Here is an 18,534-nt window from a genome sequence, read left to right on the forward strand (position 1 = left end):
TTTAGATCATAAATGTTTTCCTGTCACACAAATTCCATGAAATTTGAGTAGGAAATCATCGTCAAGATTTCTGATCACCTTCTATTTTATTGAAGGTTACAATCCATGTTCCCTTCTTAAAAAAAATTCATGGCCCATTGCTAATTGTTGGGCAAAATACTAATATATTGGCAGAGCCAACTTGGTGATGACAGTCGATTATGAGGAAGATAAAAATAGATAAGAAAATAATTCAATCGTACACTTTTACTTCATTGTACTGGCCATTGTCTGAGACCCTAATTGGAGATGTAAGCAATTTGAATGAACCCCAACCACCTTAGGCTAGAGCATGACATAATGATTTGTATGCATCAACACAGAGCTTAAATTTCTCTTCAGCCATCGCCTGCATACATGCATCGATATCATGAAACTATAACAAATACAAATTAAAAGGAAAAAGATAAGAGAAATAAATAACAGAAAAGACTGATGCCATGACAGATCAGCTATCGTAAATCAATAGCATAAACGTTGTCCTCAAATAGTATCCCTTGCCCCCTGTTTCCACTCAAACACCCCAAAAAACTAACAAACAAAAACACAATGCATTCAAAACCAGAAATGAAAATCCATAACATTTTGTTTGGACCAGCAACCAAAATTATGCAAGGTTAGAGTGTGAAGGGCGTTGGAATGTTGGAGAATATTCATAAAACTACCACCCACCACTCAAAAATATAAAGTAATATAGGAAATTCTAACTAACCTGTGAAGAACCCTGATGCTTATCAGGATGCCACTTTAAAGCCGATAAGCGGAAGCTACAAGGTGATTTTAATAATTTTAGAATACATGCATAAAAAGAAATGGAGCAAGGAAAAGCTGAAATACGATCAATCTTTCAAATGAGAGGCCTCCCAAAATTCAAGTTGAATGAAAGAACCAAAGTACTTACGCATTTTTAACATCTTCGATCTTTAAGGAGCCTGTTGGAGGCAGACCAAGGATTGCTCTATCAGAATGTGTTCCTACAGCATATAACTCGTCCTCAGATTCGGTTTCACTAGTAGTCTCCCACTCTTTTGTTCTTTGATTAGTCCAGCCTGAATTTTCTCTCCACTCAAATCCAGATTCTGAAGTTTGGAAAGAATAATCCCCCCTAGGGGACCAGGTGTACCATTTGTTCCCAAATGTAGCTTCAAAGATTGTGTCAGGATGATCACAGTCATCAGAGAAACTCTCTCTTCTAAACCTTCCTATGCATGTAAAAACAATGATATCAAGTTTGTCAAATCACACATGAGGGCAAGCACTCATAAAATGTTTGCACCTATAATCCAGATGTGGCTTTGGTTTTTATTTGAAACATGATTAGGTAGGTTATAATCTCTCACTGTAACAGACCTATTAATAAAGGTACTTTCTTTTGATGAAAAACATCATAACAACATCAAATAAACACACATGTTACTCTTTAAAAAGGTCACTCTTAATATTGGATGATGTCTCAGTATTATAGTCTCAAACAATTGGATGATATCTCAGTATTATATACAACAAGAAGATTTTAATTTTTGACAAACCATAGTTCTGATTTTAAGTAAGTCATTGCCCCTTAAGTTCATATGCATCCGATGGACAAATACAATCTTTGTGAAAAATGAAAATAAAAAACAGTTATATTTGCTACTCAAGCTGCAAAACAGAAATCGATAACTCTTCCATATTATGATGAGGTCCACATTCTATTCAACAAAATAAAGTTTTTCCACTAATGGACATGTGACTGTTACATAACAGGAAAATTAACTAGCATTTCACTAATGATATCGGATGCTACTTTCAAACATCCTGCTGTGGAGGCTCAAGGACCCACATTCAAATCCCCTTTCCATCCTTTGTCTTGTTAAATTGTACCCAAAAAAAAATGACAACATTTCAGTTCCTTTGGTGATCATGTCAGTAGTGTGAGGTAATTACTCATTGTTTTGAAATAAAGACAGATGAAGAAAACATAAGATTAGACCAATAAAGCCAGATTATTAGTAAGCAGAAGGAAATTTTAAATTTATTTTATTAAAACATTTGGATCATACCAGGTTTAAGTCATCAAAACATGCTAATTATGATGCTTAGATCCCCCCCCCCCACCCCAGTTAGTAGAATTTAAGACAAAATGTAGAACCTAGTTCAGGTGAAAACAGTGCATCAAGAAGGTAATTTTTTATCTAAATTTCATTTAAAAGAAACAATATAGGAAAGGAATAAAAAAGAAAGTGGAAGCTCACGTTTTACTTTTTTGTGGTTAGATTTCCCAGCATGTTGTCCAGAAAACCTTGTTCGCCGTTTCTTATCAGAGCCATCTGAATCCCGGCCTGCTGTCCTATCAAATTTCTGTAGTGGATCTTCATCCTAGATAGAAGCCAAAGGCATGCATAAGTTTGTATTATAAATTCAGGTACTACTTAAAAGTGTGAGCTCAATCTATGGTACAATGTAATGGAGAAGTAGGCTAAAGTTATTGGTCCCAAACACTTGAGACCAAGGTTGACTTGGGAAATAAATAACATTCAGGCTTTACATACAGTTGAGTCCACTAGCTTTTAACAAAATAAGATCCAATTTGTCATCACCCATAACTAAAAGATTACAATTTCACTCTATCAATGGCCTAACTAAAATCATAAGCTTCTTCTATACTTGGAGCCTAGATGCACATTTTATGGGAATTTATAAAACAGAAATTTTATATTAAGTTTACATTACAGCAATGCAAATAACGAAGAAACTAAAACTAATTTCAAGGCACACACACACATTCAAGAACAAGAAATAATCCAGCTTACTTTACTCTTACAACTTTTTTTTAATGTAAACATGCTGCATACTGGTTACTTCTCATAGTTTAGATAATTCAATGCCAAACCAGGAAATGTGGTTTATGAGCCTAATAGTGATGTAGGTTGATTACATTGACATTTTTGCTTACAAGAATGTATCCAGTATCAGCTCCACCAAATAAAATAATTCAGATAAAGTCCTATCCTAGTTAACATGATTTGCCTAGGGAGCAGCAAAAACCACTAAAATCCATAAATCCTGCTGATTGATCATTAAAATGGTGTTTATCCATGAATTATTACAATAATCCACATATCTTGAAAAGCTTTGGCAAGTTTAGGAGCTAGAACCCACTTGATCTGGTAGAGCACTTGCTGAACATTACCATGGTTGAATGGAATCTACAGCTTTTTGAATAAGATAAATTTCGGAGAATAATACAGTACATAAACTTTGAACCCTGCCTCTCAATGACCAGTTGCATTATTAACTAAAATGGAAATTATTAGTCAGCATTGTGATTTCTCATCCAGGAGCTTTCTTCTCTTCAACAACTTAAGTACTACTATAATTCTCTACAACCTTTCATTAAAAAATGTTTTCGTTAACTCTTGTGGTTTAACATACCTCAAAATTAAAATAAGCAAACACGGAGATAAATGGTTAGCAAACATGAATGAATATGTAATAAATATTAATAAATGCTATTCCTTGTGGTGTTCCTGCTCTCTAAATATTTCAAAAACAGATACTTTTGTGCTCTGACTCTCACTATATAAATTAATCCCTAGTATCCACAAGATGGCACTATCTGGTAACTGACATGTCAAAACATTTACAATTTGACCAACTCGTAGTCCATTTGGTTACAGAACACTCAAAGAGTTCTAATACTTTCAGTGCAAGCCAAAACTAAATTTGGATAAAACCATATAAACTGGACTCTTGCAATTGGAACTCCAAAGCACTGGGCAGACTATTGATCCAATAGTTGCAAAATAATGGAAAAACTCCTTAATAAATTAGAAAAAGCAAATAAAAGTTGGAACAAGACCATATAAAAAACCAAAAATAAATATTTATCACAATCTAATTACGCCATGAATATATAAACAGTGCATCAGGAAAATGTAAGTCCATACCTTCAATAAGATAAGGGTTCTACGTCAAACAGAAGTCTAGTTTACCTGAAATGAAATATTTGAGGAACCACTATTTAAGAGAAGGTCTTTTAGTGCTCTCTTTGTGTCAGCACGCTTTTGACGTACCACATATCTTACATAATTCTGCATTCCATATTTGAAATGTTAAAGAAGTTTAACTTTTTATAAACAAATATAGGAAGAAAACTGCAAAAAGAAGACAAAAAGTTCACAATAAAGCTACATAGGAAGTATGAAATTAACAAATAGAAAGATCATAAGCATTAGCAGATAAGGTCCACCACCTGATCAATTTGAAAATACAAATTAATCATGGAGATTCCTTTTCTGAGATGCATTAGGTTTTTATTTGCACTAAAGATTGCTGGGAATGTTCCCAGTGTAAGTAGAATAAGATAACTGCTTTGGCAGTCAAGGTTAAAGATATATGAAGAATAAACCTAGAAATGTGATTGAGAATAAGCTCAGTTATCCTCAGCATACAGACTTGACCTTGTATTTAGTCTAATAAAAGTTATCAGAAAATTACCAATCGCAAGACATGCCTATGTGAAATACTAGGAACAAGATAATTAAGAGATGCATGCATAAATAATTTCACAAAATAGGTGCCTCCAAAGATGCATACCTTAGTTGGTTGTTGAGTTCTTCTTTCATCCTGCAAAAATAGTGTTAATTGTCAAACTTTCACATCAAAGGCAAGACATACAGCTTTATCCTAATTCCTAAACCAAAATTTTAATGCATTACTAAAATCTAAAGCTCAATTCTATGCAGTTGCTGGTGTCCAGAGGGGAAAAGAAGTGGACAGAATGCAACTTACTTTGATCAGAACTAGGAAGAGACAGCATGGGGAATGAGATTGAAAATTGCAAAAACTAAACATAATGAATATACAATCATCTAACAGTTAAGTAATGTGCTCCATCAGCTACACGACAAGTCAATTGATTAAGTCACTAGACAATTTGAAGTACCATTCTTCACTAAATATTAATATTAACAGTTGCATCCATCAAACATCACCAAGCAGAGAAATTTAACATAAGATCAAGCATGAAACATTGAAACTTAATATCTAGTTTCGTTTTGATGTTAGCACACAGTATCTCGCACAGCATTCAAAAAACAAGACTATTTTTTCGTTGAAGAAATACATTATTATACCAATTAATAAATTCGTAATTTTGAATACACTAACAACAGCTCTTCAATTTCCACAACCAAAAAGAAAATCTAAACTTTCCCCAAACTCACCCATAGCATTCAACATATATAACTAAATAAAACTTGGGAAAAAAGGGAAAAGACTCACAAAATTCCATTTGCTCTTCCATTTCTCACAGGTAACAGGCGTAGAATGAAAAGAAGCAACGTGGGTTGTTGCAAAAGTAGCCGTGGGTTTTGAAGGTAAAAAAGCTAGAAGCAATGACTTGTTGAGTATCAGCACGTTTCGCCATCTGGGTATTTGCATAATCGAGGAAATCAAGAGCAAAACCAACTCTCTCCAAAATTCACAGCACCAATCAATTAAGACTGTCCTCAGGCAGAGGAAAGTTTTCTTTTTGATGGTAAAAGGAATTGGCTTTAAATTTTAAGTGACAAAAAGGTAATCTCCTCTCGGTGGTCGACGAGAACAAAGAAAGAGATGGTGTCGTCTCCTTCGGTTGTTGTCTCTCGGTTGCTTTGAATCTCTTCAGGTGTTGGACGGCACGGCAAAAGAAAGTCGAAACATGTCTAAGTTCAAACTTCGAAGCAAAGATTTTGGGTTGGATTCCTTGCTTGTTGTTGGGCCAGTTCAGAGAAGCCGAGAAAAGCACTGAATAGGTGAACTCCCACGTCAAGGCAACTCAACCCAGCAATTGGAAATTGGGTGGACATTTGTTTCAGCTGACCCAAGTACTTGCAAGCTTTCTTCGTTACAAAAATTATTTTTCAACTTTTTCAAATGAAAAATACATCACATTTATTCTTATTTATAAATTAACAGTGAATTACGATGTCCCAAGTTAATGAATAAATATAAATTTTTAAAAAATCTAAAATAAAAAATAAAAATATGATTTTAAAAAAAATTTTATTAATAAAATGATATCATTTAATTTATTAAAAATACATAAAATTTATACATAAAAAAATATATCAAATATAAATTCTTATTATTATTCGGCTGTCAAAAGATCAATAACTGATTTTGCGGCTTTTATTTCTTTATAATAGGATGGTCCATTATGTATGTTTGGAAAAACTTGAAGCAAATAAAAGTTAGTAGCAAGGGTGATAATGATTCAGTTTTTTAAATATTATATAATATTATAAAATTTTAAATTTCATCCAAATTTGAATTGAATCAAATTTTATTGGTTTGATTTATAAATTTTTAATTTTTAATTTTTAAAATTTTTAGATATTATTTTAATATACAATTTTAATATATTTAAATAAATGTTGATATAAAATTATTATTTTTATTTTATAAAAATTTACAAAATATATAAAAATTAAAAAATATATATAATTTGGTTCAATTTATTTTTTTTTAATTTTTAATTTTTTAATTCAAAATCCCATCCAAATTTAATATAGACATTTAATATCCAAACTTAATTCGAGCCGAATCGAATATTAAAATTTTAAATCAATTTTTTAATTTTTTAATTTTTTTTCTCACCCCTAATTAGTAAATTAGTAGTTGTTTATTAAACTTGGAATAAGAAAACCATACACTATCATAACGGTACAGCCCCATTCCTTAAGAAGAAGAAGAAAAAAAAAAAAAACAGAGGGAAAGAAATTTCATAGCTGCCTAATGATTAAGACAATTAATAAACCAAAAAAATTATCGTCATCAACATAAATCACATGGTACTATTTATTTTGAGAACAAAAGTTATAAAAATGATAATTTTGTAAGTGACCCAACAAATGAAGTGAGGATTTTTTCTGTCAATATATCATATCAATGCCTTGGCCTAATATATAACACTAGTTTTTTTTACCCGTGCCATGCACGGAGTTTTTTTATTATATATTTTTATAGTTTAAAATTTTAATTTATATTAATTTTTATGTTATATATAAATAAATAAAAATAATCATAATTATTTATAATTTGTAATTTAAAATTAAAAAAATTATTGATATATAAATTATTATGAAGAATCTAAATAAGTATTATGAAAGTTTTAGATTATGAAAGTAAAATTATATACAAATATCAATGAAAAAGTTAATTTTTTATTCACAATTACATAAATTTTTTAAAAGTATATATTATTTTAATATAAAAATTAAGATTTACACATGTGATATATCATAAAAGATTTTTGGATATTTAAGTTTGAAACTTTATCTTGTTAAACTTTTACTACTCCTAACACATTGTGGTGAATTTTTCAATACTATGTCAACGAATTTCAGGCATTAGTTGTTTGCTTTGATTTCAAATTACAATGACACAAATTAGATTCTCGACTCTATGAAAACTGAAATGTATATTTTCACCACGAGCTACTGGTGCTGAATAGTTTTTGATCCAAGATCTGTAATAAATATTTTCATAAATTATACTATGAGTGCATTGAAAACCATTGTTGAGCAGCATACTTGTTGCTGGGCTCTGGGCACCATATAATGCCTTAAATTATTGGTTTTTAGGGGAATGCACCAATTCATTGAATACTTCCTGTTCTGGTTTGTTCTGTTCATTGGGATAATCTACTTCAAGTGAACTTATTGATGATGTTAATAGGTGCTTTATGATTTGTTATCATTTTGGAATGTCTCTGAAACTCTTTCTAGACATCGTTATCTGTAAAGATTCATCAATGTGCATCCTTATGTTTGTTTTCTTCTCAGTAATATTGCACTGTGGATCCAAACTCCGAAGCATGAAAAGCGTCAAAAGTTAGCTGATTTTATTTTCGGCAAATTATTGGTTCATATTTTTCCAATAAAGATATGCTAAGCAGAATTGAAGTATTCTGCTATTTGTTCTGATGAAAATGGTTTCATCAAAATGGGATTAATGTATTTTTGTCAAAGATGTATTACTAAGGAGAATGGCCAAGGAAAACTTAATTAAGGTTTAGCTCGCGCAACCCCTTGCCATATTCTAAGGCTGTGCCTTAGATGTACCAAAAAATAAATAATTAGGAGGCTTATATGTTGGATTAAAGAAATTAACTGCAACTTGTACAATGGTTCATTCATGCACCAAAAAGGATCCTACATAATAAGTAATGCAGCATTTGGCATCATTAAATGATTTTTGTTTCATAGACTTCAGCAACTGTGGGGCGCTTTTTTTCTTTGCAGGATAAAAGGGGGTCAGTAGAGAGTGACAACGCACCGCCGGAGCCAATGAAAAAAGAACCAATGGAGCCAGCGAAACAAGAATCATTGGAAACAGTTAAACAAGACTCATTGGAGCCAGTGAAACAAGAATCACCGGAGTCAGTGAAAAAGGAGCTATTAGAGCTAGAGAAGCAGGAACCATCAGATACTGAGAAACTAAAAGAGGTGCATGTGATTAATAATCAGGAAAGGGAGAAACCTGCTAACCCAATTGAACAGATCAACAAGCCATAGTCTGTGTTAATTGGTTCCGGAAAGATTGAATCAAAAGAATCAATTGAAGCCGCACCAGCACCTAAGCCAGCAGCAGCAGTGAATGTGCCTGAGACACAAAACAAGTAAACACATCGGCTGACGGTAAGGAAGATAAGACAGAGGTAGCAAAGTGAAGTTTGAACTGTAATGTTGAATTAAGCGTGATACAGGGAGAATGAAAAAGACTGATACATAGTTGGCTGGATAAAACACGTTCGCTTTTACTCCTACGAGGTGAGGCTGCTGGAGATATTGTTGGACAAATCAAGTAGTTCACTTAGTTTACGTGTTTTTGTTGTTCTGAATATTTATTTTTCTTTCATCTGTGTTTGCTTTCGATATATTCTAATTGTTTATATGGACATATGGGATCATTGAATATATGAGCATTGATTCTGTTTATGCACCAGAACTCTGTTTTTTTTTTCTTTCTACCCAATGCTACTATGACCCAAATTATGAACTTCTAGCAGCTATGCATTAGCAAGAAACCAAAACAAAAAGCTAAGAAAAGCTTAAACAAAACATGTTGAGATTGATTTCCATTTTGTTTAAAGGTTTACTGTAAACATCTGCCAGTTCTTTTGATTAAGATAAAGTTGCAAATGTACGCAGGCCATAAGTTCCACTCTTTTTAGTTCAAGTTTAATGTTCTTTCTCAGATCATTGAGCTTGAGGGTCCCTATTGAAGATAAAGCTGCTGCCTTATCTTTAACTGCAAAGTCTTTGAGATAAGACTCTTGTTTATAAAGTTTCTGATAGGTTGATAATAACAGTATATTCAATTATTTACTTAACAAATTGTATGTTGTAATCATGTAAATATGACAAATACAACAAGACTAGCCGGCCAACTGTACTTCAAGGGGGGCAATCCCTTAAAAAATTCTGTAGCTTGTGTACTGACAGTATGAAAAACGATTAGAGATAGTAAAAACTACAACTAATTATGATTCTAGCAATAATTATTTTGGTTGCTCCCCTTAATATTATTATCGTAATGTTATAATTAAGGGACAACTTGATCCCTAATCATTGTAATATTTTAAGTAGAAAATACTTCACAAATCCTTCATTATATTTTTTTTCTTTTTCTTTCCCTTTTGAAAGGGTTGGTGGTGCTGTACTGTTTGATTAAAAAATTACAGAATTCCATCCTTCCTCAATTTTCTTTAAGAATTAGATGGGCAAGAATGTTTGTGATCCTTTTCAGGGTCGTAAACCAGTGATAATTATGTTGCTGGTTCAAGCAGTATGTGCTGCAGTAAATGTCTTCTACGAATTGGCTGTAATTAATGGTATGAGCACGAGGGTACTCATTTCTTATAGATTTATCTTTGCCACTGCTTTTCTAGTTCCCCTTGCATTGATGTTAGAAAGGTAACTTCATATTTTTCTTTTATACGAGTGTTTCTTTGGTCTCTATATTTCTTGTACTTTCTTTTAAAGAACGAATTTTGCTCTTTTGGTCTAATTACACATGAACACAACTTATCCAGATAGCATTGTCCAATCCATCGTTGGAATTATTATTCAATAATTAATGTTAATGTCTTTTTTTTGGATACTTGAATATTTTTATTCCAACATCCAAAAGAAGAAGAATATATCTCCTACATTATAATTTATAACAGTTCAACACAAAAACATCACCAGGAATCTAGTCCTAGATAAGTACATAAACTTCTGTTCAAATGTTTAGGAAAGCTGGAAACTTTAGTTCTAATGTCCGCAGTTATTTGTTGAAGAACATGATCCTTGGGAGGGATTTTATTGGTGTGCCAGAAAGAGTTCCCGGTTTGCCAAATGGGGTAGATATGAGCTTTCCATTCAATTCTCAGAGTCAGTGCAAGGGAGGCAGAGGATTTGCCTTGGAAGCTCTAGCAGCCCTTTATAGCTCTGTAGACCAATCTCTACTAAATGTGCTCTCTGTATTTATCGTCTTCATTACACACGTAGCAATTTATCTTCTGAAGTTGAATCGCCCATGAATTAATTAATTCTGAATAGAGTGGTTAGTCTGTCCACGATAGCCAGCCAAGCAATGGAGGAACGTGATTGGGGTCCTAGATTAGCCCATGTCAGAAAACTTTAGGCTTATTGATTCTCGATCTATCCCAAATGCAGGCAGCTGTATAAACTCCAGATTTTGAAGCTTCCCCTTTCTTAGATGTGCCTTGAAATTTCCGACTCACACGACCAAACCTACTTTATTGAAGTATGCAAATCTAGAATCTCCATTCTTTACAACTCTTAAAGGCAGCCACCTTTGTTGATCAATAAAGGTGTGCCATCTATCTTTATTGATTCAACAAACGTTTGTCATTCTTTTCCTTTTAGCAGCCTTTGGTTTTTTCAAGCATGATTGGCCAAGTTTTGCACTGCCCTATAAATATGGCATTTAGCCAATCGGTTAATACACCCTATATAATGAATTACAAACAGAAGACCAAATGCCAAGAACGAGTGTGGCAAAATTGATGCTAAGGGAGAGTGCCTTGAGCTGTGTCGAGTGCTGAGATGTGTTAAAAACACAAATTATTAATTGCCCAATGGGCTACAAGCATCAAGCTGTTAGCTGTAAGGTGCCTAATGAAAATGCCGATGGACAATAAGAGGTAGTGCAATTAGGTGCCGTCACGAGCCTTTTAAGTTCCAAAGCTTTTAGAGAGAGTTTTCGGTTAGAGCATATGTCACGGGTCGAGACTTAAGCTCTGAATTCACACGGCTTCGAGATTCGAACATTCATTTTTTCGGCGTCCCATATCAGTCTGATCGTCACGGTTCACACCTTTGTGAGGTATTGTCCGTTCTGGCCCCTGACCTCACGGTTTTGTCTTACAAAAGGCGCCTCATAAAGCAGAGGTGGTGTGAACCTTTTTATACCCCAGTGACTCTCTTATTATATTCGATGTGGGATTCAGGACTCCCCCTTAGGTCCGTGATATTCTTCCCCACCCAACCTCGTGACGCCCTCGTCACGGAGGCTGATCACTCTGCTTACCTCCCTCGAGGTGCTCGGCGTGAATCGAACGGTTTAGGGTTGGCTTTGATATCACTTGTCATGCGTCGAGACTTAAGCTCCGAACCCGCGTGGCTCCGGGACTCGGACACTCATGACGCCCTCGTCACGGAGGCTGGCCACCCTGCCTACCTCCCTCGAGGCGCTCAGCGTGAATCGAACGGTTTAGGGCTGGCTCTGATACCACTTGTCACGGATCGAGACTTAAGCTTCGAACTCGCGCTGCTCCGGGACCCGGACATTCACCCTTTCGGCTTCCCAGATCAGCCTGACCGTCACGGTTCACACCTTTGTGAGGTATTGTCCGCTCTGACCCCCTAACCTCACGATTTTGTCTTACAAAAAGCGCCTCACAAGGTGGAGGTGGTGTGAATTTTTTTATATCCTAGTGATCCTCCTATTATGTTCGATGTGAGATTCAAAACTCTTCCTTAAGTCCGTGACACGTATAACTCTTGAGGTTGAGTGTTGGTGAGGCCATTTTAGGGAGTGTTTGTTATTTAGGCTCTTATATCACAATAAAATGATATCACCGTTAAGCTAATTTTCTCAATAAAATAGTATCAGAGCTTCTCCATCCTAACAACCTTTAATCATTTCTGGCTCAGAGCGATAGGTACAACCGCAAGAACAGAAGCTCTTACGATCGGTATAGATAGTAGGCCTAGACCCAAGCTACCCGTAGAAAGCCTGCTTTACTGACAAGAGACCAAATATGCTTTAAGATACAAGAAAACTATAACTTTACAAACTAGTAAATCATTTAACTTAATTTGTTCTTCAATATCATTTTATCTATGATGATATGTATGCATGTTCCGCAGTTCATCTTGTGAATCTGAATTCTCTATATATATTTACAGGAAGAGTAAGTGAAAACTGACATGGAAGATAGCATTTCAAGGGCTCTTATCTGGGTTGTTTGGGTAAGAATAACAAATGATAACTTGCAATGAATTTATCAACAGTAATTACCTTTCAGGCGGTCAAGAAATAGAGATTAACTAATTTTTTTAAGGAAAACAGTTGTGTAATTCATTCGAGCAAAGTTCCTAACAAGGTAAATATGAGGTTTAAATTTTGTTGCAGGGGAGCATTGGGCCATAATTTATTCATTGAAAGCTTGGCATTGACATCTGCAACATTTGCTACAGTCATGTCCCTTTTAATTCCTCTTGTTGCATTCATCAAGGTCGTAAGCTTAAGGTATTTTCCCTAAAACTATTTGACTAGTGCTTTTGCATTTAGTTTTTTTGCTATTTATTTCTTATTTTTAATTTTTATTTTCTACTATAAAAAATAAAAAGCAAATAATAAAAGCATCAATCATATGAAGCTAAGATTATTAGAATAGATTTACTTCGTAGACATCCAATACAAGGAATAGATCAAGTTGATTGACTCAAGGGTTTTGTTTTTCAAACTTAAAGGCTACCAAGATTTCAATCATATTCACCAAAAATTAAAAATTTAATATTTTTTTCAATAAATCACATAATTATTGATGCTGTAAAAGTTTTATTAAGTAATGATTTTTAATGATATAGTTTTTCTTTTTTATGGCATGTAACAGATTACTTATATTTATAAGATAAAGAAGTTCGAATATAAGAGTTGTTTTTGATTAAATTGAAGATTTATCAAAAATATAAATTACAATGATTATGAAAAAAATATAGATTACAAATACAGTTTAAAGCCACTTGCAAAAGAAAAAAAAAATTCCCTTTCCCTTTGTCAGGTCAGAGAAGTTGGCAATTAGAACGTTGGCGGGGAAGGTCAAGGTGGTGGGTTCTGTCTTGAGCATGGGAGGGGCGATGGTTCTTACTTTCTATGAAGAGCGAGACATTAACCTTTAGTCAACCAATATAAACCTGGCTAAACATGATGGTGATCATGCAACAAACACACATACTTTGCTTGGTAATAATCAAGTATTGGGCTCAATGCTGGGTATAGCATCCTGCTTCTCTTTTTCGATTTGGTACATAATTCATATAAGTTTCCAAGTAGCATTCCATCTGAAATGTTTATTACTGACTTTTATTTATTTATTTTTTTCCTAAAGATACTTTAGCATTCCGCCTAAAATGATTATCAGTATTTACTTTTTCTTTTACTTTTATAAAAAATAATTTGATATATTATAAGTATATAAATGTTATTTATTGATATATTATAAATTATAAAATCATTATTTGTTTTAATATAAATAAATATTTAAATTTTAAAATATTTATTTTTTTAATTTTTAAAATTTTAAAATTATTAATAATGATGTGATAATTTATAATATATTAATAATGTATAATATTATATCAAATATAAAAAAACTTCTTATTTTAAAATTATGTTTGTCTTAATCCTTCAATTTTTTTATCATTTTAAACTTTTTTTTTTTTAATTTCAAATCAGTTTAATCATAATTTAGTAAAAAAGTCACGTGATGCCACATGACATATCACACAACCAAATAATGCATTAACTACCATGTGATTGATAACAGTCACATGATAGCCAACTATCATGAGAGTGAAAGCATGGCAATCCATCAGAAAATTTTCCTTTCATGTTTCTTTTCCTTTCTCTCTATACAATCTCTTTCTAACTTCAAAGCTTCAAGAACCGTAAACCTCTTTGTCCAAAATCCAATGCCAGACGTCGCATGGTCATCGTACGGTTGTCGCCGACCGTCACTCGACAACGCTATAATTACTCTCCTTGATCTCTTTTACCCTTTATTCGACTTTAAAGGAAAAAAAAAAACCCTAAAAATCCCTAGCTCATTGAAACCCGCTGTCTTCGTTAGAATTTAGAAACCATGTTTTTCTCGTCTTCAAACGCTGTGGTGACGGTTTCCCTGTCCTTAACAACTTCAACTTCAATCTTACTAGCCCAAAAAGAGTGAAGAGGAGGCAGCAGCATCAGGCAAGGCTGTGAACTTTGTAAAGGAGAGAAAGACCAAGTTAAATTTTCAATGGCTTGAGAGAAAATTTTGATGAGGCAATATGTTATGAGATTCTTCTCTTAAGTATCCCATCTCATCATTGCTAGCTAGGGAGGACCACATTTGGTGGACCATAGGGGTAGGAAAGGTAAGGCTAGTGTGGGTGAGTTTGGTGCTGGTAATTACTCATGTAACATCAGAGATCAAGTAACGAAATTTAAAATTTTTAATTCCCAATTGATAGCATCACAAATATTGCTATATATGCACATTCACACTAACATAAGACCATATTAAAAAAAAAATCAAGAATCATACTTAAAACCCTAAAATATTGCTCAACTAGGATTTTTATCCGAAAATCTTTAAAACCTTCAAACTAAATTATAAAAAACCTTTTTATCTAATTCTCTAGCTTCCGATGATATCTACACAAATAATTAAAGAAAAACCTTAAAAAGAGCTTGGGCTAGCCAAAACCGAGACCTAGTACTTACTAGGGTTTTGCCTCTTAAGCTTTTGTGACTTTCTCAACGCTTAAATAATCCCACGAATAGCATAGCTTAAGAGGGACAGGTAACCCTCTTTAAATAGAGGAATTTAGCAGCCACCAATCCCAATTTTATCCTAAATAAGATTGTATTTTGCTCCCTTATAATTGGACCTTTGCATATATTAATTATTTCAATTAAGTACTTAAATTCCAAACTTTATTTCAATCAAGTTACAACTTGATTCTCCCATTTAATTTCTCAACTTAATTATTCTTAATATGCTGACCCATTAGATCCTTAATATATTGAGAATAAATTTAAGAGTAAATGGATCAAACTCTTTTTCTTCATTAATAATTCTCTAATTAATCAACTTCATATTTATAAATCGAAATTAAAATTTAGTAATGTATCATGATCATCCAAATATTAAAGAGAATAAAAAAGGTTTAACTAATATATTTACTCTTGGTTAGGAGTAATAACGGTTTGGATCAATTCAGTTATTTGATAATGTAAAATATTATAAATTTTTAAAATTTGATTCGAATTCGAACGAATTTTTTTTAAATCGATTCAAAATGAAATTTACCTATTCAGTTCATCAAATTTTTAAATTTAATTTAATTTATTTTTATATATTATTTTAATATAATTTTAATATATTTAAATATATTTAGATATAAAATAATTATTTTTATTTTATAAAATTTAAAAAATATATAAAAGCTAATAAAAGTATATCATTCGGTTCCGTTTTTTACTTCCTAATTCGAATTTAATATATACATTTAATATCCAAACTTAATCCAAATTAAATAAAAAATAAATAAATTCAAACTAAACCAAACAATATAATTTTGAATCGATTTTCAATTTTTTATTTTTTTCATCCATACCCACGGTCTTATCACATAATTCTATCTTTCATCATTATATCGCAATAGAGCTACAGCATGGTTTGATGTCTATTCTATTTGTCCTATCTATTTTGATTCTTGATTACATGAAGCTTTAACTCATTGAATGAATCTTGAACTCCTTCAATTTCATTCTACTTTAACTAGAGATTTCCTGAGTTAATATTTCTTCAAAAATACTGAGATATTTGCTCGATCATTGAGGGTCATAAATCTTATTTGGAACATTCCTCTAACTCCATATGATTTATGCTATATTCAATATCCATCCTATTAAGCATCCTCGGTTAGGAGTGTATAGGATTAATATTAACGTATAACACTTGTCATACAAGCTAGATAATGGTCTCAAGTAAAACGACCAGTACTTATGCAACCATCACATGAAAATATTGTTATATACACTTTACTGATGAAAGTAAATATTATTCTCATAACAAGTCATATTCAATGAACTTGTTAATATAACAAGCACATACATATTCAGCTCAATTATATCTGTACTTCAACTTATGTGATTGATTACTTATTTCACAGTTAAGAGTATAAACATGTATCAATCTCAAATGCTTATATCAATATGAGTGCCTTAATGTATAAATGTAGTGCTTTTTTTCTAAGTCAAAATATATTGAATGGAATTAAGGGTACAAGCAGACAGATACAACCAAATAGGGGTCACCCACCAAAATGACATTTGAGAAAAATATATATAGACTATAAATGAGAGACACTCCATCCATACCAAAACCATACCTAATAACAGGGAATACATTACCACTACACCAGTAGCATATCAACTCTATAAATGTAATGCTTAATGTGACATATTATCCAAAGCCAATCCGGTTGGTCATAAGGAATACATTAACACCCAGCGCATGCTACATGCATGTTGGCAGGGTTGCTTTTGGCTTTGGTTAAATCTTAGATCTAGAGATTTTAGGGCTTTTAAGAAAATCCAAGCCAAATAAAGGATAGAGGAGATCAAGGAAAGTTTTCAGGTGTTTGTTGGGGTAATTCCAACGATGTCGAGCGATGATCGGCGACAACTTTGTAGTGATCGATGTAACAGTTAGATGTCGGATTCTGGGCCATGAGGTTTACGATTCTCGAAGCTTTAAAAGTAAAAAGGAAGAGACTGTAGAAAGAGGGAAGAAACAATGAAGAAAAAGATTTTGTTGGGTTGTCATGTCTTCAGCCACATGACAGTTAACTACAACATGGAATGTCACATGACAGGTTTTACTTATGTGGCATGCCGCATGGCAGTTTCTAATGGACCATCAGTCACGTGACTCTTTTCCGTTATACATTGGTAAAAATGACCCAAAATAAAAGAAGAGAGATCAAAATTATTCAAATAAAAATTGAGGGATCAAAATGACTTTTTCACGTAATTCAAGGGTAAAAATATTTTTATCAATTTTTTAACTTAAGAAAGAGTGATTCAAACCCTGATTTTTAAAAGAGGATCATATACTGATTAACTGCCTAACCCAAATGCTTTGGTTGCATTGTTTTCTTGTTTTTAAAACATATGTTATGAATGGTTTTTCCACAGGCCAAGTTGAATGAAAATTATCCTTGCAAATATTCGTGTACCGCTTTGATGTGCATCACAGCATCAATTCAGGCAACAATTTATACCATAATTGTTGATAGGAATTCGTCTGCATGGAAGCTTGGTTGGAACATAAGGCTTTTCAGTTGCGTTTACACAGTAAAAGCAAATTCCCAGCCAGCAAAAATTAATGTTCTGACAGAACAGAAAATTGCACCTTCATTGAATTTAATAATTATATATAATAATTTAGTTTATTGGTAAAATATTCCTTGTATGAACTCTTATTGCAAGGGAACCATTGCCACAGGATTAATGACTGTTGCTTTGACTTGGTGCATGCGGTTGAGGGGACCCTTATTTGTGTCTATCTTCCTGCCTTGTAAGCTGATATATGTTGCCATTGTCGAATATTTGTTCTTAAACGAGAAGCTACGTCTAGGAAGGTTTCCAACTCGATCGATCAATTTTAAATTAAAGTCCAATACATTTCTTTATAAACTGTCATTTTTTCTTGCATCTCTTTTTTATTAAGATAATTAAAACGTTATATGTTGCATGTAACAGCATTTTAGGTTCGGTGATCATAACGATGGGATTATACGCTGTATTGTGGGGAAAAGCAAAAGAGACGAAGAATTCAACGCAACTAGCAGTACAAGAACATCCAAGGGAGTTTGAAGCTGTGGAATACAGGCAAGGAGGCAATCAAATTTCTAATACAGGCAAAGACATTTAGATCAATGTAGTTAATGATCAAAGAGATGTTGTATTATAGGATTGTTTAGCGATGTTATTTGTGCAACACATGGCTAATTTAAGTCCTTACTGTATTTTGATTATATTGAAATTTCCATTTTATGTATAAAAAAATTGAAATATTAATATACTATGCCTTTTATATATGATGTTTTTGCTTTTTCGTCTCTACTTATTTTGGGGGTTTTTTTATTCTTCATCTGGTTCGACTGGGTCAGGCATTAGACT

The 18,534-nt window shown here is 32.8% G+C and overlaps 1 protein-coding gene and 1 pseudogene across 1 annotated transcript; one reads left to right on the plus strand and one right to left on the minus strand.

Moving 5' to 3' along the window:
* On the minus strand, positions 1-5,703 carry LOC149513790 (uncharacterized). The gene is made up of 7 exons (XM_089747758.1): positions 5,305-5,703; positions 4,618-4,647; positions 4,014-4,112; positions 2,274-2,397; positions 941-1,241; positions 752-806; positions 1-388 (listed from the first exon to the last, which is right to left on the minus strand). Exons 1-7 carry the CDS (start codon positions 5,461-5,463, stop codon positions 320-322), a joined length of 837 nt encoding a protein of 278 aa, XP_089603884.1. The 5' UTR covers positions 5,464-5,703; the 3' UTR covers positions 1-319.
* Positions 5,704-9,643: 3,940 nt separating this feature from the next.
* LOC111300647 (WAT1-related protein At1g68170-like) lies at positions 9,644-18,286 on the plus strand (annotated as a pseudogene).
* The last annotated feature ends 248 nt before the right edge of the window (positions 18,287-18,534 follow it).

Source organism: Durio zibethinus, chromosome 18 (genome assembly GCF_047325235.1).
Source record: "Durio zibethinus cultivar Kanyao isolate XHJ-2024 chromosome 18, ASM4732523v1, whole genome shotgun sequence".
In the NCBI taxonomy this organism is placed as follows: Eukaryota; Viridiplantae; Streptophyta; class Magnoliopsida; order Malvales; family Malvaceae; genus Durio; species Durio zibethinus.